Source organism: Lonchura striata, chromosome 20, assembly GCF_046129695.1.
Source record: "Lonchura striata isolate bLonStr1 chromosome 20, bLonStr1.mat, whole genome shotgun sequence".
Classification (NCBI taxonomy): Eukaryota; Metazoa; Chordata; class Aves; order Passeriformes; family Estrildidae; genus Lonchura; species Lonchura striata.
Window position 1 is genome coordinate 8,803,755 of NC_134622.1, and position 25,236 is coordinate 8,828,990.

At 51.3% G+C, this 25,236-nt stretch overlaps 1 protein-coding gene across 1 annotated transcript; it reads left to right on the plus strand.

The window, feature by feature from the left end:
• Positions 1–1,637: 1,637 nt before the first annotated feature.
• Positions 1,638–23,703, plus strand: RPH3AL (rabphilin 3A like (without C2 domains)). The gene is made up of 7 exons (XM_021524900.3): positions 1,638–1,747; positions 2,796–2,939; positions 4,433–4,562; positions 8,468–8,554; positions 16,491–16,659; positions 22,254–22,367; positions 22,712–23,703. Exons 1-7 carry the CDS (start codon positions 1,671–1,673, stop codon positions 22,918–22,920), a joined length of 930 nt encoding a protein of 309 aa, XP_021380575.1. The 5' UTR covers positions 1,638–1,670; the 3' UTR covers positions 22,921–23,703.
• The last annotated feature ends 1,533 nt before the right edge of the window (positions 23,704–25,236 follow it).

The following is a 25,236-nucleotide window of genomic DNA, read 5'->3' on the forward strand; positions in this document are numbered from 1 at the left end:
AGTGGGGAGAGCAGTCGGTGCCGGGGTCCGAGGTTTTCTTCTCTTTCAAAAGCCATCGCTTTGACTAATGTGGTGAAGGTTTCAAAGATATCCTGTGTGACATTTCTCTGTGTCCTTCCTGCCTCAGCCCTGCTTCCTGCAGCTTCTCCACCTCCTCTGCAGAAGTCAGGCTGTGCTGAGCCTTCACCTTTTTTACACACATTTCCCCCCGTGCTGAAAGAAATCTGTGTGCAATTTCCCCTTTTCCCTCCTGCCTGTTGTAAGTGCTTTATTCTCAGGCTGTTCCCAGAAACTGGGATGGCCAGAGAGGAGGGAGCTGGTTTATTGGGACTGGTTTGGCTCTGAGGTGGCTTTGGCAGGAGGGAGCTGTCAGTTCTGTGCCGCAGGTTGGTGTTTCTGTGCTGGGGGATGCGTGAGCTCAGCGCAGCAGGGAGAGTTTGATGTGCACAAGTTCTGTGTGAGGGGGCCAAGGCCATCAGGCTGTGCCTGGCCCAGCAGCACAGGGCTCAGTGTGACAGCAGCAGACAGCAGGGGTGGCTCCAGCACTGCTGGGGATTGAGGCTGGGAAAAAACAGAAGAGTTTGCTTGGGAACTCCAGCACAGCTGGCAGGTGAGACACCTTGCCTGCCATTGCATCTGATTTCTGGTTGCCAGCCAGCGTTAAACATGTTATCTCTGCCCAGCAGGTATGGTTTCAAAGCTGGCAAGTGTCTGTGCTGGGGACAAGCATTAATACCTGGGAATTTATGCATTAGGGCTTGTGAGACACTCGCTCTGCTGGAGAGCAAATCCAGCTGGTTGAAAGCTCAGTACATCAAGTCTAGTTCAGCATCCATTGAAAGCTTTTGGCTGTGCCTGTCCCTTGGTGCTTTCCATTCATCTGAGCTGCTGATAGGACTCAGAACTGCTCAGCTGCAGAGTCTCTTAGGGGGATGTTTCTCCCACTAGCATCTGGAAGTTGGTTCTTGCTGCCTTTCCTGATCAGTTCAGTGGAATTTTCACTGAACCCTGGTGTGACCATGCCGGGGACAGGAGCCACAGCAGGAGATCCTGCTGCAAGAGGTGCTGTCTTAAGCATCGGAGAATGCAAACAAGCTGCTATTGTAGGCTGGAGTTATAAATATCAGGCTATTATGGAGGCAGTTTTAATGAAGGAAATGACTTACCACTATTCATGCTGATTGTTGCGTGGGTTTTTGTTTGTTACCCCATTAAGAGGTTAAAAGAAAAGGCAACTGTAGCTTCTTTGTGTCCTTTGGAGTGGCTTTCTCTGTCAGAACTGCAGTGCTGGGGCTCTGGAGGTGGGGAGGCAGGGAATATTTTTATAGACAACGCTTTTCTCTAGTTTGAAATGAAAAATCAGGACTGACAAAGAGTGTCTGGCTTTTTTTTTTTTCTTCTTTTTTTTTTTTTTTTTCTTTTTTTTTTTCTTTTTTTTTTTTTTTTTTTTTTTTTCCCAGCGTATACCATAAAATCTAAACTTCCAGCCTTGCCTTCAAGGTATCTGAAAGTATTTATTAGCTTATATTTTATGAGGGTGATGGTGTGTTTTTATCACTGTCTGTGGGTGAGAGTCTGGCTGCTCCCACTGTGTGTGGTGCTGGCAGATCACCTCTCTTTGCTTCTTCCAGGTGTGACTCCTGCCACCCCCACCTCCCCAGGCTGGGGCCATGGCTGACATGATTTTTGGCAGTGGGACTGGCCCCTGGGTTTGCCCCAACGACCGGCAGCTGGCCCTGAGAGCCAAGTGAGTCCTCCCCACCCTCCTCCTCCTCCTCTTCCACCCTCAGCTCTGCCCTGACGCTTTCCTGGTGCCTCTGGGCTCACCCTGCACCCCTGGGACTCCATCCCACAGCCCTCCCCTGGCTGAAAGGAAGGGTTGGAGGCAGCCTCAGATCTCTGCAGCACCCTAAATATAATTGATGGCATCCCCCAGCTGCCAGCAGCCTTTTGTTTTAGGAACTTGTCATTAGTTCTCTGAAGTTAAAATTACTGCATAACCTAAAGACTAAAAGGATGGGGATGAGTCAAGCACTAGAAGTGCATTTTTCTTGAATGTTTTCATTCCCTGGCAGCTGGGACCGTGCCACCTCTGCTCTTGCCTGAGCCCTTGGGCTCAGCTGCTGCTGCAGAGTGTTAGAAAAGAGGGGAACACCCTGAGTTTTGAGGGGGCTTCCTGGCTGGGCACCCCACTGCCAGCTCCCCTGCCTGCAGAAAGCCTCAGCAAGACCGTGCTGCCCAAAAGTGCATCCTCCTTGCAGCCGTGAGTTTATCCAGTGACCTCCAAACCCCTCCTGAATGGTAATTAATTAATTGAGCTGTGAAAGCTCCTGCCTGTTGCCAAGTGAGCCAAGGAGAAACATCAGCTGCTGCATGTGAGGCACAGGGGCTTTGCTGAAGTCCTCCTGTGAACCTGGGCCAGGCCAAGGGAGGACGTTGCCAAATTTGTGTTTCTAGGCATGCCCGGCCATTTGTGTGTTTGAACTGAGGGCATGAGGGATGTGGGGTTTTGGAGGGAGGAGGGTGCAGGTGATCCTTGGCGTTTGTGGTGCCTGGCATAAGCAGCCATCTCTGGGAGGGGATGCCCAGCAGAAAGGGAGGGCAGAGGGCAGGGAGAGGCAGCACAGCACTCGGTGCTGCTGGGAGGGGGTGGTGGAAATGTGGCCAGTGAGAGCAGCCTCCTGCTTTGGGTTTTGGGCTTCCCTGGTGAGAGGCTGCCTGTGGCTCTGCGGGGCAGGGCAGGGGGGCTGTGCTCTCCCTCCCCAGCCAGTCCTGCCCTCCACACCCTCCCCCAGGCTCCAGACGGGCTGGTCAGTGCACACGTTCCAGACTGAGAAGCAGAGGAAGATGCAGGCTCTGAGCCCCAAGGAGCTTGAGGTCATCCTGGGAGTCATCCGCAAGGCCGAGCAGCTGGACGCGGCGGAGCAGCAGCGCATCGGGTACGGCCACGTCCCCGTCCCCTTCCCTCCCAGCAAAGGGCAGCACAGGCAGGAGTGGCTCTCCCAGCTGCCTGAGCTCAGCCTCCATCACTCACAGCATCCCTTAGGACAGTGATTTTGCCCCTCCTATGCTGCTCGTTTGGGGGTGATGACCTCTGGGGGAGGATGTCATGTTTTTTCCTTCTTGCCGAAGTCTTTCCCTGCTTTCTTTGAGCCTTGGGGGCTGCTGAGGCTGCAGCCCTGACACAGTCCCTGGAAAATGCAGGTGGTGCTGAGGCAGGGGCTCTGGGAGAGGCTGGGAAGGTGCTGGGTGTGCCCAGGGCATGGATGGCTCAGGATCACTGCTGGCAGTGCAATCAGGTTTTCCCTCGTCCGCACCAGGCCCCTGGGATTTTGCCTGGAGCAGAGAATGAGTTTATGTTCTAGTTGGCTGAGCCCTCTGGATGGGCTTTGCTAGCTTGAATTATTGAATTTGCAGCATCCTTTTGCTGCTGCAGGTTCCCATTTGCCCTCGGTCCTGCTGGAGGTCTGGCCTGAGCTCTGGCTGTGATCATCCTGCAGTGACTGCCCTAAGGCAGCCCTGCAGCATTTCCCAGCAGTGTTTGTGTTTGTGAGGCAGGAAACCCCAGGGACTCCCAGCCAGGCCCAGATTCCTGCCTCTCTCTGCTTCCCTGTGCAGAGCTCGTTAGCGAGGCCTAACGAGAAGGACGGCGGTGTTTTTGTGCTAAATGGGAGACCCCAGCAGCAGCCAGTGACCCTGAGGGCCTGACTGCTCCTGTGGCTGCTGCTGGAGCTGCAGCAAGTGCTACCCCTGCAGCTCCTGTGGTGAGGCATTCTCTGAAACGCCTTTTGTTGACTCCCAGGAGCTCTTTTGTGCCAGAGTCCAAGTCGAGGATCATAAATCCACTAATGATGGCTCTCTCTGGCTGTGCAGCCTGACCTCTTTCAAACAGCCCTTGCCTTGCTCTCCCACAGGCCCTGGTGGATGGGGCATTAGCACTAATGAGAGTGGGGTTCACTGATGGCAGGGTCACTCCCTGCTGCTGCTGGTGCTGAGAAATGGCCTGGCTGCTGCAGATGGAGGCCTGAAGGCTGCCAAGCAGTGATCTCATGGCAGAGCAGCCTTGCTCTGCGTGCTCTCCACACCCGGCATCCTCATTGCCTGTCCCGCCTTCCTCCCCTCTCCCAGCCCTGCTGGTGCAGACGTTGTGCATGCATGTGTGCTTCCAGGCTTCCACACGGGCTGTGGCATGGAGCAGGGAGCACTGCTGGCCTTCCTGTGCCACAGCCAGGCTCGTTTTGGTCTGATGGCTTCGGTCATTTTTGGTCTTTGGCCTTCAGCCTGGCCTTCCTGCTTTGAATGGGACAAAATGGAGAGGGTTTGGCAGGTTTAGCTCCTTTGCCCTTTCCTTGTGCTTCCTGACTTGCCCTGCTCTGAGCACTTAAAGCTTTTCCTGCAGTGCTGTGACCTCTGCTCTGCCTCCTGCCCGCAGGCGCCTGGTGGAGAGGCTGGAGAACATGAGGAAGAACGCCATGGGGAACGGCCTCTCGCAGTGCCTGCTCTGTGGGGAGATGCTGGGGCTGCTGGGCAGCTCCTCTGTCTTCTGCCAGGACTGCAAAAAGGTGGGTTTGGCCACACGTGCCTGTTCCTGGCAGCTGAACTCTCTAGGAAATGCCACCAGGAAGCCAGAGAGATCTGCAGGGTTATTTTATTCTCACTGGTGCTCTCAGCCCATCAAGTTTGCTGTTGCAGCCTGGTGATAAGAAGAGATTCCTCAGGATCCCAAAGTGCCTGAGCTGCCCTCAGTGCTGGGATGGGCCGTGCCAGCCCCCTCTGCATCCCCCAGCTGGGGTTTTGGGGGCAGGGATGTGCAGCCATCAGAGACAGCTCAGAGCAGAGTCTGTGAGCTTTGCTGGCACTCACTGCAAGCTCTGCCCTGAGACCTTCCAAGAGGACTCGAGTGCATCCTCCAGCTCCAACCCAGTGCGAGTTTTCCAGCCCTGAGCCTCAGGGACTGCCTGTGTTGTGTTTTTGCTCTACCAGCACCCCAGGGATGATTCCTGCTGCTCTTGCCTCCACAGCAGAGGGGTTAATCTGTTTTGCTGTGGAGATTACAATCTCCAAGGCAACCACCTCATCCTTCCTCTGCTGGGAGGCTGGTTTTCCTGCCCTTGAAGCCCATCTTCCCTGGGCACTCACCTCTGGGAGTTCCTTCATGCCAGCCTGTCGAGGTGAGGGCACCTGCTGGGTGCTGGAGTGTTTCTGACGGGGTGAAAGCTGCTGCTGTACCATGGACTGCTGGCTGGACCACAGGAACACCCTCCTGTGGTGCTGGAACTCAAAATGTCCCTCAGACATTTTTAGAGGTTCCAGGCCTTGGTCAGAAGCATTTTAGACCCTGGCAGGCAGCTGGAAACAGCTGAGATTTTGAGTTTGAGCCATGGAATGAATTACCAACTTTGGAGGTGGAACAAGCAGTCACAAAGGGTTAGATAGGACAGTAAAAGTAGTTACAAAACAGAGGGGAAATTTTTTTAGTGTTGTACCAGGGGGGTTTTAACACTTGTACAGGGGGGTTTTACTTTGTACATGGGGGTCAGAAGTTCTAAGATGGAGGAAAGTGGGCTGATCCTGTTCTTCCTCCTTCTTCTTCCTTGCCTCCATGTTCTTGGTGATGCTGGCACTTACGGATTAGTTTAGAGTAGAAAAGCACTTTGTAACATAGGTAGTAAGTATTGGGGAAAAACTATAAACATGTAATACGTAATATATCATATAAAAGCTAGCAGCAGCCCTGGGTGGGGAGAGAAGTCAGGGGACAGAGAGGATGTCAGGGTGTATGTGTGCCTCTGCCTGAGCTGTGAGCAAACCACAGCAGCCCCAGGAGAAAATCTTTTAGATAACTGGCAATAAACTGCCTTGAGACCGAACAACAGAGACTGCTGAGCCTTTCTTTGGAAGCACAGGCTGGAGGAGAGACTTTTCCACCACACGAGACCCCAGAGCAAGCCCGGGGCTCTCCCCCTGTGGCACTGCTGTGGTGCAGAGCAGGCTGGGAGCTCTGCTGCAGAGCAGCTCCTCCACTGGAACTCGCAGGGTTTGTGCACAAGATTCCTTCCAAGGCAGTGCCTGGGAAAGGAAACACAAATCTTGGAGCCCCTGGGTCCTAAACCATGGGGAAAGCAGCTTTTAGGGAAGGGGTGTGGAAGGAAGCAGCAGTGAAAGGCCAGGGCTGGTGGGAGCAGCTCTGGGAGCAGCGTGCTCTCTGTGCCCTGTGGAGGATAAAGGGTCGGTGACAGGCAGGAGATTCTTGGCTGTTTCCTGTATTTCAGGCATGTGGAATAACAGGATGTGCTCTATTCCTGCCTTATTCCGAGGCAGTTCTGCCCTCACCTTGTCAGGAGCCAGCCAAGTCATGTCGCCACGGGTCTTTTAAAGAAATTTCCTGTGAACCCTGAGCACTACTGAGGAGGCAGAAGCTGCTTCAGACACTTCCCAGCCCCGTCCTTTTGCAGGAGTGACCCTCAGTGGGTGGGACAGTGTGAGCCTGTCCCTGAGGAGGGCTGTGAGCAGAAAACCCCAGAGAAAAACTGTATTTTTTTTTTAAATTTTTTTTTAATTCCCTTTTTGTCTGGATTCTGTTGGGCAGTTCAGCAGCATTCATATCCAGGTTGATTTAAGTGAGATCCTACTTTTCCAGGGTGTATTTTGCAGCTGCACTTTTCAGTTCTGCGCTAGCCCAAGACAATTCTGCCTGAGTGCTCTGGGTTTCTCCCCTTCTGCTTTTTAATGTTGTGAACTCAGGGAACAGCCAACCTTTCAGCAGAGCACAGAGGGAACTGCTTGTTCCCTCTTGTCCAGGGATATCCATCACTCATGGAGTGCTGTGTGCAATAAGCAATTTGCCAGGGAATTATGGATTTTTAAAGTTCATATTTTTCTGGCAGGCGCTTCTCTGGTGCCGTGTCATTGCAGCACGTTTAATTCAAAACCATCATTGTGACGATGCACCTGAAACACAGCAAAGAATTTACCTTCAGCAAGTCCCTCCTGCTGAACGGAGCTTCTGCACTTCTGATGGATCTCTAAGTGCCATCCCTGCTTTGGAAAGAATGTTTTTAATATTAGTTTTTATTCTCTGGGAAACCAAGGCCTTGTGGCAAGACAAAGGTGTATGCAAAGATGTGTTAACAATGGCAGGAGTGAGACAAAGCCCAAGGTGCTTTCCCATGCAGAGGGGATTGATGTCATGTGTAAAAGGTGAAGGATGAGTGGGAGAGGAAAGTGCTTTGTCTTGTGTTTAATGAGAAATGGGGCTGCATTTAGTGCTCTTGATTTTTATGTCTTCTTCCGAGGGCTTGTGAGTGATGCTCAATTTTCTCTGCAGAGAAGGGGAGTAGGAAAACAACCTTTTAATATTGGGATTTTTCAGAACTCGTGGCTGGGAGTAAAATCGGTTGGGAATTTCCACTAGAGGGAGCGTTTGAATGTGCTATCCGTGTGGGGATTGGGGTTTTGGAGGGTATTTCAGGCTGGGCTGTTCCCTGGGGTTTTGGGTTGGGGGAAGGAGAGTTTGGGCTCTTTGAGGTGGTGTCTGAATCTGCCAATCCCCCTTGGCTTGGGCAGCATCGTGCTGAGGGTTGATGCACCAGGCTCAACAGGTTGTTCATTATTTCTCTGGGAGGATGAGGGCAGGAATGGTGGGATGGGGAAAATGAGACCTTCATCCCTGGACACGGGAGCAGCCTGGCGTGGGCGATGTGTAAATCTGGGGACACCCAATCCTCGTGTATATCTCAGCAAGCTGCTGCTCTCCTCTTGTGAGTGGCTTTTCCACTGTGAAGATCAAAGGATTCATCCCATTTCTCATTCCAGCTGCACTGCCAGGGCTGATGGGCATCAGCTTCATTATGTAATATTCGTGATTTGGGTTGTCAATGGCCTGGAATGCCAGCAGAGAGAGCAGAAAGGGCTGTGCAGAACCATCAGGCATTCAGGAAATGTGTGTAACCATGGCCATGCCCACTTGCCAAACAGCCCCAGATCAAGCAGAGTGTGCTGAGATGGAGGGGGAAATGTAGGATTTAACACACGTGTGTGAGAGGAGGAAGGAGAACATTTCCAGTCTTGCACTTGTGCCTGGTTACAGCTGCTTTCCACGCCACAGAGACTGGGGGTCAGGATTGAGGGGAATAAAAAAGCCACTCTGGAAATACTCCTGTGGGTGATGGGGTTTGGTTTGCCCTGACCAGTTCTCTCCTGTCCCTGGAGTCAAGGGCTGTGCTGTGGATTTGCCTTTATCTCGTGTCCTTACAGCCCTGAAGCATCTTCCTGCAGTCAGTGGCTCTCCAGGAAAAACATGGAATTTGTGCCATGGTTTGGGTTTTTAAGGAAAGCAAAGCAGAGCTGTTGCTTCTCAACCTTCTCTCCCCCAGGGGCTGTGGGGAGCTGCTAACACCACCTATCTCTTTTTTATTTTTTTTTTTTTTTTGTTTTCTTTCTTTTTTTTTCTCTCTCCTTGTTTCAGAAAGTTTGCACCAAGTGTGGGATAGAAACTGTTGGAGCCCAGAAACGTCCTGTGTGGTTGTGCAAGATCTGCAGTGAGCAGAGGGAGGTAAATCACAGCTGTGGGGAGCTGGGGCTCAGCAGCATCCACCTGCCCACCCCAAATCTGTGCACAGCGTGTGTGGGCTCTTCCCTGTGCCTTGGGAGGCAGAAAATGGGATTTGGGAGGCTTGGCTGGAGGCCAGGCAGCCTCAAACACACACAGTGGTGACAACTTTGTTTTAGGAGGGGGTGAAGGGGAAAAACCACACTTGGAGCTTGGCTTTGTGGGATTTTTGTAGCTCTGGCCATAAAGACATTGTTCCCTTACGCCCTTTCCCTCCTCACTCTGGCAAATAAACTTGGCTAACTCTTTTTTTAAATACAGCTTGAACGATGTAGGGAATAACTGCAATATTTGTCCCACTAAAAATAACTAGAATTGCAGCCTTTAAATCTGTTTTCCTCCCTGCCAGCAAAATCCCATAACTTGCCAGTGTGTGAGAGTTCTAATGCAGGTCTCTAAATTTTTATATCCTTCATCCTTGACTTTACACTGCAAAAAAAAAAAAGTAATGGGCTGCCTCAATTTTTGTCTGCCAGCCAGCATCCACCAACATCAGGGCTCTCTGCTCTGTGCTGGAGTCTGGGAATTTGTTCTGTGATTACAGATGGATTTTCACTTGTTCCCATCAATTTATTTTTGGCCTTTGGCTTGTGGTCCTTGAGCATCAATCCAGTCCAGCTATTTCTGACCAAGCTGCACCCAACTGGGTAACCTGGGTGCTCTGCTAAATCAATTTTTGAAGTGTGGTGAGAGTGTTTGTGCAGATGTTGGAAATGCTGATTTTTTTAAAAAAATTAGTTTTGGAAACTTTGCATTGCTTAGGTTTTACATTGGAGGGATTTTTTTTGTGTGTGTGTGTGTGGGAGCACCCACAAAGTCCATGTTCAGGTAAAATGAGAGATACGTGGATGCTGATAATTGAAATTATCAGCAGCAGTGTGGGTAGGGCAGGAAGAGAGCATTCCAGCTCCTTGGATTTTGATAACAATTTGATACACTGAATCATCTAGATGTTTTGAATTCCAGATAGAGATCCCAAAATAGAGAGCGAGGCAGGTGCAGGTATTCTCTGTGCTCTGCGGGGAAACGCAGGGACTAAAATTTGCTTTATCTCTTTTATTCTGTTGGGGTTTTTTTTTCCAATCTCTCTGTACCACTGTGGTTTTTTTTCCTATTTCTTAAAAGAAATAGTAAGTAACCTGGTCAGTGGACAGAGAATATTGATGTGTCCAGCAGGTGTTATGTGTGGCCAGAGTGTGAGGGTATGATAACCTTGAGCATTCACTCTGTGAGCCCTGAGATACAGCCAAAGTGCATCCCTGATGAAAATGGATGGACCTTTCCTTCTTAGACTAAGTCATAGCCTCAACTTGCCTCTCAACACTTAGCTTCTGCTTTATTTTTCAATTCCCTTAAAGGTGGGTTCAAGTCTGTCTCCTTTTTTATTTATGCTGCTGCTGCTGCCCTGAACAGGAGAAAGTTGGGAGGGTTGTGTGGGCACAGAGACATCAAATCATCCATCCCCTCTGTCTTCTGCCTTTATTCTGGGGGTTTGGGAACTGAGAGAAACCTTGGGCAAGGAAGTTGAGGCAAATCAGAGCAAATGTGGCCCAGGAGGATCTGAGGCTGGTGGGGTTGGACATTCCAGGCACCAGCTAACAGCTGCAGCCTGTGGCATTGCCTACACTTCTCCATCCCTTCATTTCCCATGTTATTATTTATCCCTGCAGGCTGGAATTGAGCCAGCAGGAGTTTAGTGACAAATTAGGGTTGAGGTTAGGGTTAGGGCCCTCTTTTTGCTGCGTGGACAGCATCAGTGCTGGCTTTGGTTGTGATTAAATCATCACCTTGCCTGGGTCAAAACCAGCACCAGAGCAGCAAGTGTGGCTTACATCAGTTCTGCAGTCAGAGCCCAGTGCTTGGTGCCCCCAGATCCCTCTGGGAATCCCAGCCTCAGCCTCTCTGCTGCCTTCTGTTTCCTTGAGGAGCTCCTCTGGGGAGGCTGTGCTGCAGAGCGATGAGGAACGAGCTGCTCTGACACTGCCTTGTTCCTGGAGAGTGGCTGGGCTCTGCCTGCTGTTTCCTGGGATTCTGGCTGCATCCAGGCATCCCAAACAGAGCAGCAGGGGATGGGCAGGGTGAGGGGCTGTGGCTGCTGGGTTCTGGCAGAGCTTGGATGTTCCATCCCCCAGGAGCCACAGGCACCCCCACACCCTGGAGTAAACCAGACCTCACCTGCATCCCTCCAGAGGCATTTGTCCCAGCTGTTTGCAGAGGGAGCTGTGGAAAATCCTTTGTTATTCCAGGATTCTGTGGGTGCTTCCCTTTGGATGCTGTGGATTGTGGTTTAGTGCTCCCGCAAGCAAAGCCAGAAGCAAATTCAGCCACGCTCACTTCTGAGGGCAAGAATCTCCCTTCCTCCTCCTCCTCCTGGTGCCTTTCTTTGATCTTGCTTCCCCTTTCTGCAGCCAGAGGTGGAGGGCTGATCCCCCGGGCCAGTCCTGCTCCTGCAGCATCCCGTGGCAGCTCGGGGATGCTGAGCCCTGGCTGCAGCCAGCACTTTGCAGTGGAACTCGCTGGGAATGAGATCCTAGGGCAGGAGGGGTGCAGAGGGCTGGCTGCAGCAGCTGCCAGCAGCAGGGCTTGCCTGGCAGCAGTGCTGGTGGGTAAATCCACAGCTGGAAGGATTCCCTGCTGCCAGGCCTCTGGCACAGCAGCACTGCCCATCCTGAATTAGCCGTGCCTGGCCAAAATCTGCCTCTCACCTCCTGGCCTGAAGGGGGAAAAAGGGACCTGCTGGGTTTTGTCAAATCCCTGCCCAGCCCTTTAACTCTCTGCACAGTCTTATTTTGACTGACAGCACCAGATTCTGCAGAGCACCTTCCTGAATTACCCCTTATACATATATTTTTATATATCTATCCGTAATTAGCGATGCTATCAGTGTAATTAAAATCCTGTTGGAAGCATTCGTGCACATTTACATTTGAATTGACACATCCGGAATTGTAGGGATAATGAGAGCAGTTTTAGTGGGGTGGGGAGGAGAGAGAGCTTTTTTTCTTAAACTCCCTCAAATATGAAAGAGAGTGTCAGCTACCCAGGACCTGTTAAAAGTTTTAATTTGCCCACTCTGCTTCACTTTCCTTTTCATTCACTCTCTTTCACTCCACTGCATTTTTAAGGCTGGCTGCATTTCTCAGTTTATCACAATAAGATTTTTGCACTGGACGAGCAGAATCATCTCCTCCCCTTTTGCCCCCGGGGCTTTCCTTTTCAAATATCCACTCCTACCACTTGGAACACTGTAAAACAACAAAGCTTGGGGTCATTCCTGCCTGGCATGACGATTTCCTGGCAAAACACCCCGGGAATGCAGAGGGGTGTTTATTTTGGGTGACTCTGGATTGAATAGGAGCGATGTGCACCTGTTTGCAATTGAAACAACTCATCAATAGCCTCTGCCATATTATTTTGGGGGTGGCAGCGAGTAGTTAGACTCGAAATAGTGTCCTCTAGAATAGAGCCACGGGTGGGGGAAAAAAAAGAGGCCTGATTGAAAGGGGGATGATAAATGGTTGAAGGCTGGCAGGCGCTGCAGCTTGAGAAACGTCGGGGTCAGGGGGGTGATGGATTTTGCTATTCCAGAAACAAAGCTCGGGATGGTAATTTCACTGCCTTTTAATTTCCTCCATCCTCGAGCGCCGAATGTGGGAGTCGACAGCAGATTGCTGTAAATAATGTAATTGGAAATCTCTGTGTTATGGAGAGGCAGATGAATGCAAGTAACGAGGCCGAGGAGCGCTGGCGCTCTCCCTCCCCGCTGCCAGCGGCGCTCGCAGCGCCAGGGTGGGGACACGAGGTGATGGAGCAAAATGTGGGTTTGTCACCAAGTGTGGGAGTCCAGAGCTTCCCTCTGGCTGCCCTGGCAGGTCTGGGACCCATGGACAGAGATCACAGACAGTGTCTCTGGACAGAGCCCCCAGAGACACTGTCTGTGATCTCTGTCCATGCAAAAGTTTTCAATCTTACAGGATGAATTACCAGCTCTGAGTGTTTGATATAAGTAATAATTAAGTGTGGCATGGGTGAAAAAGTAAAATTTTAGGATTCTAGAATAGGGGTCCAAAGGGGACAAGATGGAGAAAATTGGGTGTGCCTTGTCCTTTTCCTCCTTCTTCATGCCCTCCATGTCTCACTGTGGTGTTGGCATTTTTCTGTTGGTTCAGGCTGGGGACACACTGTCCAACGTAGGTGACAGATATTGGCACGTTATTGTAAATCCAGCCCAGGGAGTTTCTGGTATTTAATGTTTGTCACATCCCACTGAGGGCAGAGCCCCACACGCTGCCCTGCAGGACAGAGCTGGGCAGGGCAGCAGAACATGTGAGAGATAAACAGAATAAACAACCTGGAAACCAGCACAGACCAATTATGACTTCTGCTTTGGTTGTGGGGCTGACAGACAGAGACTTTCTACAATCTCAGAATCATCAATAACCACAGATTCTGACAACCAAGCCCAGATTGCTGTGAAGGGAAGGGCTGCAGGATGGGGACACTGCATGGCACGAGCAGGAGGTGATGGAGCAAAATGTGGCTTTGCAGGGAAGATCTTTCCTAAGCATTTGTGTTTAGGGGATGTGGTTTGGTGAGGAGGACTCTGGGGAGGCTCCAGTGCTTGTTAGGATTCCCTCAGCTGTGATCCACCTCTCTATCAGCAAGCCCTCATGTTTTCCCTGTTCAGGAGCTTGTTTTAGCACTTGCATGCTCAGAGCAGCAACGTGAGTCTCACCAGGGCCCAGTGATTCTCTGCTAGGTCCCATTTCCAGGCTGCACTTGAAAATACTCGATAAAATCCCCATCTGCTTCTGCGTGTGTCACTCCATGGCTGCAGTGATGGCTTGATGCAGCTTTAAGGGGAATATCATCAGGGTTATAAAAGGCATTTATCTGTCATGGCCACGGCTGTACCTCTCCCTGGTGACATTCCAGCTCCACCCAAACTCAGGCTGCTGTGGGGAACAAATTTCACCTTAATGTGAACTGGTGGGAGCAACATCCTCCCTTCCTTGGCAAGAGTAAACTCTTGATAAATAAGAATATTATTCTGAAGGCTCTGTTACAGAAGTATTAATTTAAAATCAAGCAAGGACTTTGCTGTCAGGCCATCAATCAAACGCCATCAATAGCAGTCAGCAACATTGAGTTTTGATCCAAGGATGCTCCAACTGCCCCATGTGCAGAGCAGGATGTGATCCCTGGTCCTTTGGGATGGGCTGTGCTGCAAACCTGGAGGGGCAGAGGGACTGAATCCATCCAGGGGAGAGCATCTCGCTGCAGTTATTTTAGAGCTGATTTCAAAACAATTTCACTGCTGCCATAATAGGACCAAACTCTATTAGAAGCACCAATTTAAAGGGAATATGTATGCAGAGAATCAATTTTATAGTAGCATTACCACATCAGAGCTGGGTGTGTTGTGTCATTAACTCTTTCTGTAACGACTTGCTTTGGGGTAGTGAGAAACCTGGGGGTGACCAGCCTTTGTTCCAGCCATCCGTGCTGTGTCTGATTGGTTTTATGGTGTGTCTAAATTGGAGCTCGCCTGAAGATAATAGGTCTCTCCAGTGCTTCAAATTAAATTACAGATGTTGCAAGGTCTGTTCAGGGAGTGACTGGACCACAGGGCTGTTCCTCCCCGGCAGTTCATCCAGGGAAGGGGTGTGTGTACCAGATCCCCAGCGTGTGTCAGGGGTGGACAATTTCCAGCCCTGTCCTTGTTCTCCTGCTGTGCCCTGTGGATGCAGCTGCTCCCAAAGCCTCCAGCTTTCCTCAGGGACACCTGGGCTTGCCCAGCCTGCAGCTCCTGCAGGGCCACGTGTGCCTGAGCTCTGTGCAGAGATGTCTGCCCCACACTTCAAAATCTGCTGCATTACCCGATTCTCAGCCAGCAGAGCCTGTTCCTGCAGGGTCTCTGTGCTGCTCTGCCATGTGCTGCTTGACAAGTGCTGTGAGTCCCCACGTGCCAGCAGAAGGGACAGGAGGAGCTGTGCCAGCCTGTGCCTTGCCCGCCTGGGTCACTTTGGCTGTTGGCACAGCGGAGAAGGAGCTGCTGAGGTGTCCTGCCTGCCAGACCCCCTCTGCAGAAGAACAACTTGCAGTCTTGGGGAAATTGGCTTCCCAGCTTCTTGCCTGGATGGCAGACTCACCCTCCTGCTGGTGGTTACCCAGCAGGAGAACGTTGGTGGAGCTGTAGGATGCTCTCACCTGCTGGTTTGTAGACCCTGCTGTGATGCACGAGCCTCCCCCTTGCACGTGTGCTGGGTCACAGCAGCGCTCTGCTTCCTTCTGCTGGGTGGATTTTTTAAAAAAAAACACATTTCCAGCTCCCCCTCTGCACTCAGATCACCTGCCCTTGGCTTTCAAGGCCCCAAACACAAAGATTTGAGCTCTTTTGGTGGTGCTGGGAACCAGGCAACCGTCAGTGTAGTGGTGCTGCTGCTGTCCTGCTTTTTCAATGTCAGATTTTGTCACTACAGGTGTCCTGAATGTCAGGTTTTGTCACTGCCCTCTGCTTTCATTAAGCTCTGAAGGCAAATTGCAAATGTGCTGCTGCAATTAGGGATAGCTGCATTTGCACCCACTGCCATCATGATGAAACTGTGTGTAAAATGCTTGGGGAACTTGGCGTGGGAACAATGATGATTTCTTTCACTCTGAGCAGAAGTGCAAGAAGTAAAAAATGATGTTTTTACTATGTTAACTTATTTTTGCCCTGGCTGTGTCATTAGCTCATTACCAGGCTGCTGGAAGGCACACAAGAATTAGGTTTGTAAGAGGCCATTTCTCCTTGTCTGAGTTGCCACCCTTCTCCCTTCCCCTGGCTTACAGCAGGCTTTATATTAAATATACTTAATAGAGTGCCTTCTTTATAAGCTGCATTAAAGCCAAATTGGAGAGGAGAGGCTGTTTTTCCAGCAGATATTACAGTTTAGTGCTCCAGGTCCATTTCCTGCTGCAGGTTCAGGTTGAGTGTTGTTCTTGTTCTGGGGTTTTCAAGCTCGTTACACGACCCGGCTTGGCCTGAATTACTCTGTGGGATGAACAGGGGGTTGTGCTGTAGGTCCAGCATGAGGCAGAACTTCTGCCATCACCTTCTGCTCCTCCTTCCACCTGTACCTGCTGCTTCCTCACAGCTGGGATTTTTCAGCTGAAAAATCTGGGCTGGAAAGGAATTTGGGATCAGAGCGAGCAGCTAGGCTGAGCTTGGTGGGTGTGGGACCCAGGACATCCCTCTGGCTGTCTCGAGACCCTGGCGGGGGCTCAGAGACCTTGGCACAAAGTCAAAATCACCTGTGGCTTTGATTTTAGCCCGTGGGAAAAACTGCCAACTTTGTGTGAAGATTTACAGGTCGTAAGAGTTTGAGTTAATGTAACACAGGGTGGAAAAGTAGAATTTTGGGGTTTTTTAGAATGGGGTTCGGGAGGCAAGATGGAGGAATTTGGGCGTGTCTTGTCCTTCTTGTCCTCCAGCTTTCACTGTGATGGTGACACTTTTTATTGGTTTAGAGTAGAGACACACTGTCTAACGTAGGTGATGGGTATTGGGAATTAACTGTAAATAAAGTACATGTGGTTCATAGTATAAAATGTAGTATAAATAGTATAGTATAAAATGTGAACACTGCCCTAGAGGGCAGACAGAATGCTATAGACAACTTGCTAGAGAGAGCTCAGCAGGTCAGAGAAAGAATGTTATAGATAAGACAAAATAAACAAAGCAAAACTGACACATCTGGACTTCTTTGGCTGCGGGGCTGGGAGGAAAAGACTTTTTACAATCTCAGGGTCATCTTGACCACAGAAACCCGAGAGGTGGGGAGCTCATTTTGCTGTAACAATCCAGCTTAAGGTGTCCTGTCTGTGTCTCTGGCAGGTCTGGAAGAGGTCTGGGGCGTGGTTCTACAAAGGGCTGCCCAAGTTCGTGAAGCCCTTGAGGAGCAGCAGCAAAGCCCTGGAGCTGCAGTGCCAGCCCTGGCAGGGCGAGGCGGCTGAGCCCGAGAGCCTCAGGAGCAGCCACTCCTTCACCTGGGCCAGGGGAAAAGGTTGGTTGTCTCTCCCAGGAAGCAGCTGGGAGAAGGAGCTGGCTTCTCCCGTTGCTTCCCAGCCATCAGGGAAGTTCTCTGCTAGAGGTGTGGTGTGTTTCCCACGTGGATGTTGGAGTTCCATGGTGTGGTGGTTTTTGGAGGATTCGCTGATGTTTAAGTGCAGGTTGGTGGCCCAGGTTAGCCCCAGCTCTCCTGGGCTGCCCATCCTTCAGCCCACCCCTGCTTTCCTGCATTCCTTGCTGTCGCTGTGGAGGCAGGATGGGAATGAGAAGACTGACTCAGAAAGCTGCTGAGAGTAGAACTCTGATTTATTCAAAATACACTGCTCTTTTATACAGAGCTTCCCAAGGATCAAATCTGTTGGTTCTGAAGTGAAAACAACACACACCATTGGTGCAAAGTGCTTGACGCACAGTGATAGAACTTCACTATAAACAATATGAACAACAAGAGAGATAAAGAATTATTTACATTCTTTCCCAGCTCTTTCCCAGGCTTCTGCCGGCTAGAAACTCTCAGTTTCTTTCTTTGACTGAATCTGAGTCCCGCAGCCACAGCCTGAGGAGCTGCTCCTGCTGAGCTCCAGGCATTGTGCCACTGGTGGACAGCACTCTGCAGCCAAGGCTGACCCAGGGCTGCTCTCATTCCCTCCCTCCTTGCTCCTCACTTCTGCTGCTCTGCTGGGCAGATTCCTCAAGTCACTGTGAGCTGAGGTAGGAATTGCTCTGCCAGCGTGTGAGCGCTGCAGAATCAGAGCTGCTGCCAGTCTGCTTTGATTCCCTTTCTCTCTGTGTGGATTAGCAGAACTGTCTGGCCTCTCCCCTTCTGTTTTTTGCTGTTAGATCCCCTCAGCTGGAGAAGACCTCTCGAGTGAAGCAGCTGCATGCACTCCTCCTCTTAGCAGAAGTGCAGGGGGAAATAATGTTTTAATAAAGAAACCTCAGGAGACTTGGGTTTACAAACCTGCTCTTCAGGGCCCAGCTAAGAAAGCACTCCCAGCCCTGCTGTAACTTCTGTAATTAAAGGAAAATTAGATCAACATTAGATGGTTGTGTTTCCCTCCAGGAGATGCTTGGAAGGAGTTATCTTAGCAGAGGGACTGATTGATGAAGTTGCATTTTGTTCATAGGTTAGAGAAAACATTAAGAGTTGAAGCTGTTGAGCCCAGACCTGGCCTGCTGCTCAGTTCAGCTTTTCAGCTGAGTTCTGTTTTTTTGGAGAAGGTTTCCCCATAAATACAGGCAGGAGCAGGGGAGGACAACAAAGTGACCTTTGGTAAGCTTTGATGTGGGTGGTGAGCTGCCTCCATCCCTGCTCTCTGATGTTTGTCTGGCTGCTGTTTTATAGGTTGGGTAATATTAATTTATGGCTTTATTTTCTGGTGCTTTTTTTCCCCGTTGCCCTTCTCTGTGAGGCTGCCTGTCCTCTGGCCAGCTTTCAGTGGGCACTGCAGGCTGTAATTCATCTCTGGAGCTGGAAGCTTGTGCATCTCCCCCCTCCTTTTACCTCCTTTGAAGCTGCCAGTGCTGGGACTCCTGCTGTTTGTCATCCCACAGCTCTGCCGTGGGCAGGGCAGCCTCCTTCCCCCGTGGAGATGTGGATCCATGATATTGCCACGGGGAACGTGCAGCTGGGGCTGGGCTGAGCTGCTTCCTGACAGCATTTGTCAGCTCACACCTTGTACACGCTCACCCAGACACGTCCCTGCAGCTCGGAGCACAACCCCGGAGCTTGTTGGGCAGGATGTTCCTGGGAATGAGCTCTGGCATTTAACACTCCTGCCTCTGACAGGCTGCTCTCCGTGGGCTTTGCATCATCCTGGCCAGCCCCTCTGATGTGCTGAAGGAGCTCTGCAGGGATTCAAGGCAGGTGGGGCCAGCCCAGCCCTGCCACAGCCCCTGGGCACCCTCCCTGCCAGGAGCTGCCATTCAGCAGAGATGGGACAAACTTCAGGTGTCCCTTTTTCCCCCTCAAAAGTGAGAGGTCACTGTCAGAACCTGGGAATTGGCTCCCACAGGCTTCCTTTTTCTTCCTCGAGGAAGAAAAGCCATCCCCACCAGGCAGAAGTTTTATTTTTGCACACCCAGTGTTTCTCCTGTGCTCACTGACACTGGGATTTGCTGGTGCCTTTTAGTTTTCCTGTTATAAACAAGCAGTTGCCATGGGAACCCTGCTATTAATTAAGGCACAAATGTATTGTCAGGAGGAGAATAGCAGCGATATTTCTTTTGCTGGGCAGCAGCTCTGCTCCATGTGCTGGAATGTGGGTGGGATTCTGCACTGGGTCAGGGGGAGGGAGCAAGAGCAGCAGGGCTTTCCTTATCCAGGCTCTGAGTCAGGAAAAACGTGGAAAGCAGCAGGCTGGAAAACAGAAGTGTGATCCCTGAGCTGCTGCACTGTTTGGCAGGAGGGCTGCCTGCTGCTCCCTGGGGGATTTTCCTGTTCCATCCCTGCTGCCAAGCAATGGGATGTGCCAGAGGCAGGGGGATGCAGTGGCCAGAGAGGGTTGTGCTGGGGGCCACCAAGGGGAGCACCCAACTTGTGCAGAAAATGCAACTCGAGCTGCTCCTGAATGGACAAGGCTGGCTCCAGCCACCTCTTCTTCCTTCCTGGAGGATCACAGGGTGTGATCTGGCACAGGAGCTGCCCTCAGTGCCTCTAACAATCCCCATCTTCTCTCACTTCCCCACCCGCAGTGATGTCCCCTCTCTGCTCCCCGTGCTTGCCAAAAACCTCACTGCCCTGCTCGGGGGCTGTGCTCACCTGGGCTGGTGCTGGAGCTGTGATTCCCAGGTGCTTTGCTGCTTTTGGCAGCTGCAGGTCGTGCCAAGGGCTGTGTGTGTGCCAGCCTGAGCCCTGCCCTGCAGCTTTTTTTTTCCCCCCAGTCAGCTGGAGATAGGGATAAATCTGTTCTCTCCTCTGAAGGAACAGCTGTCCAACAACTCCTATTGATATATCAGCAACTGCTGGAACACCAGATTTAATACTTCTGGGCTCTGGAAAGTGCCAGCAGAAGGTTTGGATGAAGGATTACCTGAAAGGAAGACTTTGGTGCAGTGAGTAAAATACACTCTTATTGGCAGCAGAGGAAATGAGAGCAGACAGGGCTGGTCCTGTGGTGCCTTTGAGTCATTAATATTTTCTTCCTCTTGTGCTGCTTCTCTCTGAGCTGCTGCATGGCAGCAGGACAGGCAGCTAAAGTCACCTCCACTGATTCAATGGGGCCCTCTCCAAATAAATCCTGGCTCCCAGCATTTTCAGAGGATTCATGGAGGAAGGAGCTGTTCTGAGGAAATGGGTTTTATGAATCCAGAAGAGAAAAAAAAAAAATAGATGATGACCAAGTGGAATAGGACTTCATTTTCTGCGAGAACTGAGCAACGAGATGGTCAGAATGAGTCTTGCAGCTGAGATTTGGATTGTATAGGGAAAAAAAACCCACTCTGGTATGTTTGGATTGTTTTTAACAGTGTTTATATAGAATTCCCCACCTCTCCCAGGGAGTTCTGAAGATGTTTTCCCTGAACCTGAAGTTCCCAGGTAGTAATGAAGATGTTTTTTAGACAAACCTTTGCTTTGAGGACTCTCAGCCAGCACTGCAGCCCCCCAACTTGTAAAGGAGCCTTTTTTCCCTGCCACAGCCCCTTTTCCTGCAGGGAAAGGCTGTGCAGGGTGTGTGTGAGGAGCTGCCTGCCAGGACAACTTCAATAATGCTTTGCAATAACGCTGGCTGCCACCTTTAATATCCTCAGAGACGTTAGCATTACTTGAGGTATTCATTCCTCCTTTTTTAAATGAAATATTTTGTGTAGTACAGATCCTTGAATGCAGGAGTGCCTGCAGAGGTGCTTGGCAGGAATATTTGACAACTCCTGCTCAGTGCAAGGGGAAGGATCCCCAAATTCCTGTCCTGGGGGGTGCTGAAGGGTTTGGGCTGACACAGAGGGATGAAGTGACAGCTCTGTGTTACCCCCTGGTTGTCACCTTGTTCCCCTGCACCCACGGCCCTGAGCTGGGGCAGCAGCGTGGGGTTTGTTCAGTCACAGAGAAAATCACTTCTCATGGCAGTGGGAGCTTCTGGAGACGTCCTATGGGTCTAAAATAAATCCTTGGGGCTTCCTTTTTCCACAGGTTGCAGTGTTCCCTACTTTACATCCCTCATGGGCTGCTTTGTACTTTTCACCAGGAGTTGTGACCTGCTGTTTGAAGGGGCTGCTGAGCTGGTCCCTGCCTGCTCAGATGGAGAAATGCTGTAGGTGCAATCCCTCAAACAAAAACCAGATTTTTTTTCTTTTTTTCTCATTCAGCCCCTCCTCCTCAGCTCCACCATTTCTGTTCTGAGATCAAACCACCACAAAAGCCCAGGAATTGGGAAAAACACTATTTTCATTTTACCCAGAGCAGCTGGCAGTCGAGTTATCTTTTACACTGGTATAAGCAGGAGAGGTGTTTGCATAATTGCATGGAAAAGTGGAAAGAACCTGCCAGTTTGGGGAGATGTGTCTGGCAAAATGAGGCTCCTTCAGCTCCTTTGGAAAATATGGGGAGTGGAAAGCAGCAGGAAAAGAGCCAGGATTCAGGAGGAAGAAAAACACAGGAAAAAAAAAAACAGTTTTGGAACAGAAGAAGAGTCTCCTTGAGGAAAGAAGTGACTCTTGCCTTTGGAACTTTGGGGATGTAGGAGTAACAAGAGTTTGCTGATGGGGATGATTGGATGTGCTCAGGATTTATCTGGTGTTTTCCTCTTAGACCCTGCCACACTTGAAATGCAGCTTGGAGGGAAACAACCCCTCTCCCCACATCACCCAGGGCTGCAGCCAGGACCCCTCCAGCTGCAGCTGAGCAGGAAGCAGCCCTGTGCCACCCCTTAGAGGCTGACTTTGTGTGGGAGGCAGTGAAATCAGGAGCAGGGGGCTTGCTGGGCTGCTGGCATGGGGCAGTGGGAGCAGAGCCCCGTGCCTGGAGCAGCAAGGAGTGGCTCAGGAGCAGCAAGAAGTGTCTCAGGAGAGCAAAGATTGGCTCAGGAGCAGCAAGGATTGGTTCAGGAGCAGCAAGGATTGGTTCAGGAGCAGCAAGGAGTGGCTCAGGAGCAGCAAGGAGTGTCTCAGGAAAGCAAAGATTGGCTCAGGAGCAGCAAGAAGTGTCTCAGGAGCAGCAAGAAGTGTCTCAGGAGAGCAAAGATTGGCTCAGGAGCAGCAAGAAGTGTCTCAGGAAAGCAAAGATTGGCTCAGGAGCAGCAAGAAGTGTCTCAGGAGCAGCAAGGAGTGGCTCAGGAGCAGCAAGGAGTGGCTCAGGAGCAGCCCCATGCTCCCAATCAGCTTTAGGAGAGAAGCTCTGGTGGTGTCTGCACTTTACAGAGTCGTAAATCATCTGCAAGGAGTAAAACCAAGTTATAAATCATCTGCAAGGAGTAAAACCACATCAGCTGTGGGGGAACTGCAGGTAGGGTCTCCTTTGGAGAGGGAGGATGTGAGCAGCGAGTCAGGGTTTGTTCCTGCTTTACTTGGATCCATCTGGCAGCTCTTTGGGAAGTGCTGTGAACATTGTGAATAACTGTCTCTCTCCTCTCCTCCCCCTGATCTTTCCTGCAGTGGTTTCCAGTGACAGCGAGAGCGACTCGGAGCTCAGTTCCTCCAGCCTGGATGACAAACCCGTCCCCGTGGGACTGAAAAGCTCTCAAGGGAGAAAGCTCCAAGCAGGAATGGGTGAGGAGTTCCTTGTGGCTGGAGGGTGGGAGGTGTAAAGTGTTTGGCTCCTGGCTCTCCTCCCCTCCTGGCTGTGCCAGGTGAGCTCTGAGCCTTTCCCACTGGGATTTCTCCCTGCCTCTTTCCATGGCCTGCAGCATTCCAGGAGCTGGGACCACCACATCCCTGGCCAGCTCCTCCCTCCTGGCTGGAAGCACTGGTGTTTCCTGGGGCAGAGCACAGGAGCTGGGGCTCCCCCTGCTCCTGAGGGCTCCAGGATGGAGCTGGAGCTGTTGCTGCTGCTGCAGGACCCGGCTCGGGGCGCACAGCCCTCCCTCAGCACCATCTCTGTCCTGTCCCTGCAGCACCCACCAGGGCACCCAGCCAGGCCAGCAGCAGAGCCCTGGGGACCCCCCAGCCTCCCCCGCTGTGGGGCAGCCACAGCAGCCTGGGCAGTGAGCAGGGCCCCGAGCTCAGCCCCGCAGAGAGCGGCCAGAGTGACCAAGCCTCGGACCGGCGCACCCCTGGTAAGCTGCACCCCCTCTCCAGGCACATCCCTGCCTTTTGGGGCTGAATTCCCTGCAAGCACAGCTTTCCCAGAGGATGCACACAAAGCTGTGGCCCTGGCATCACTTTTTCCCTGCTTTTTTTTTTTTTTTTTTTTGTACTGGCAGATGCTGTCGCATTGTCACACCTTCTTCCCTGAATGCAAAGCCTTTTCTACAACGTGAGTAATGGTCTGGGGTGGGAGCTGCCTGCACCCACGGCCAGGAGCACTCAGAGCCTGGGGCTGTGGCCCTGCAGAGCCCTGGAGCTCCTCTCTGTCCTGCAGAGCCAGCAGAACAGCTGAGCTTCCCCCAGAGCAAAGCAAAGCCCAGCAGCTTTGTGAGACCAAGTAACATTTTTCCTGAAGTGAGGTTGCTCTTAAAGCCAAGCATGGCTCTTCCCAGAACTCTGCAGTGCAGAAGAAAGACACTTTTTCCCCCTCAAAAACCTCAGAACAATTAAGTGACTGGGAAAGCAGAGGCTGCTATCACACCTGAAGCAGCTGAAAGAGATGCAAATGTGTTCTCTCTGCACTTCCTACTAATTTAGTCACTAACCCCTCAAGTTATCATCCAGCCCTGCTCCTCCCCAAGCATTCCTGCCCTCTGACCTGCCTCTCCTGTTTTTCCTGAGCCTACTTGGTGCTGGGCATATTGAGGTATAAATTGGATTAGAGAGAGCAGGTTCATCCTTGAGTCGTGGTCCCCCTCCCTCCCTGCCCTTCCTGCTAAAAACAGGCAGCACAAAATTCCTCTGCTCTTCCCTCCCTCCCCAGCTTCCAAAGACTTGCAATTTTCTTTTCGTTTTTCACCAGGCAAACCAAAGAAGTGATTCCTCTGCTCTGTCCTTCCTCCCCCTGGGTTAGAGCCTGCCCTGGGCTGGCTGGTTTGTGTTAAGCTGCCCTTGTGCAGGATTAGAGGCTGGATTCCTGCTGCCTGTGGGGAGGAGCTGCAGCTTGTCCTGAGGGATTGGAGTGGGTGGTGGTGGACAGCAGAGACCCTTTGGGTGCTGCCTCTGATGGATGGATGGATGGATGGATCCACTCCTGGACAGCGTGTTTGTACTCAGCATTTCTCTGCCTGCTCTTTGTGCCAGCTGCTGCCTGGTCATGACAGTGCAAACACTATTTCAGAGGCCAGAAAAACCCCAAAAAAACAAACCCAAAAACCTTTCTCCTGCTATAACCTCCATATGCAAAGCTTGACACAAGGTGTCAGATCTTTCCAGTGGGATCTCCCCGTGTAGATGGGGGAGAGCTGAGGTGACAGGCAGCATGGGCAGATATTTAGATATTTAAAGAAGGAAAACTGCAGCACTCTCCTGAGCCCAGTTAAAGCTGGCCCTGAGATGCAGAGAGGATCCTGCTAAGGAATAGGCTAAGCCAGGTTGGCTGCCTAGGGAGTTTCTGTAAAGATCTTTATGATGCCTGGGGTCATTTATTTCTCAGTGTTCCTGCAGAATGAGCTGCTTTGTTCAGACAAGAGCCCTGGGACAGGAGCTCTGTGGCTTCCCAAATCCAGGCAGGGAGGCAGGAAATCAGCAGTGAGTGCTTCAGTACAGTGGGTGCCTCTCTTTGCCCACAAACAGAGACTGTCTTGCTGCTGATATATTCAAGGAGTGATGGGTGCTGGATGTCAGGGCTGGCAAAACTCTTCCCAGCATCTCCCTGCCTGTGGGACAGCCCCCGAGCTCTGCCCTGCCCCAAAAGCAGAGCAGATCCTTCCTCATTTCACCTGCTGATCCCCAGCTGCAGAATGGGGCTGTTCAAAGATGATTTTCTGTGGTTCCTCTGCACCTTTAGAACACCCTGTCAGGAGCAATTTTTGCTCCATATTATCACCTTAGGTGTTGTTCCACCAGTGATTTTCTTTGCACTTCTTTTCTCGCCTCTGCTCTAACTCCGCTCTCAAGCGCGACTTCGCAGAGCATCCCGAAATCCCAGGCCACCTCCAGAGCAGGGAGCTGGGGACTGGTGCTGCCAAAGCAGCTGCTCTCACAGTCCTGAGCCCTTTCAGCCTGAAGGCCAAGCCAGCAGCAGGGTTTTGGCCAAGGGAAGACAAGGAGCTGTTCAGGAGAGGTTGGAGGTTTCCAGTGTGCTGCTCCAGCTCTGCCTGGGCTTTGCTGAGGCAGATAATGAAGCCTGGAGTTTGTCATAAAATGACTCATTGTCAGAGCTGGGTTGGGATTTAGGCAACCTCAGCCCATGAGCCAAAGTTTCAGAAGAGTGGTGAGTTGAGTGGCTGCCAATTTTATTGGGTTTTTTATGTATTTTTTTTACCACCTGCTCTCAAAGCCTTTCAGAATCCCCATTTTCTGAGGGGCTGGTTTGTTCCTCCTGCTTCTG

Coding starts and splice junctions, on each gene's coding strand:
- RPH3AL (XM_021524900.3), top strand. CDS start 1,671: ATGGCTGACATGATTTTTGGCAGTGGGACTGGCCCCTGGGTTTGCCCC. Junction 2,940..4,432: donor GCGGAGCAGCAGCGCATCGG/GTACGGCCACGT, acceptor TCCTGCCCGCAG/GCGCCTGGTGGAGAGGCTGG. Junction 4,563..8,467: donor TCTGCCAGGACTGCAAAAAG/GTGGGTTTGGCC, acceptor TCCTTGTTTCAG/AAAGTTTGCACCAAGTGTGG.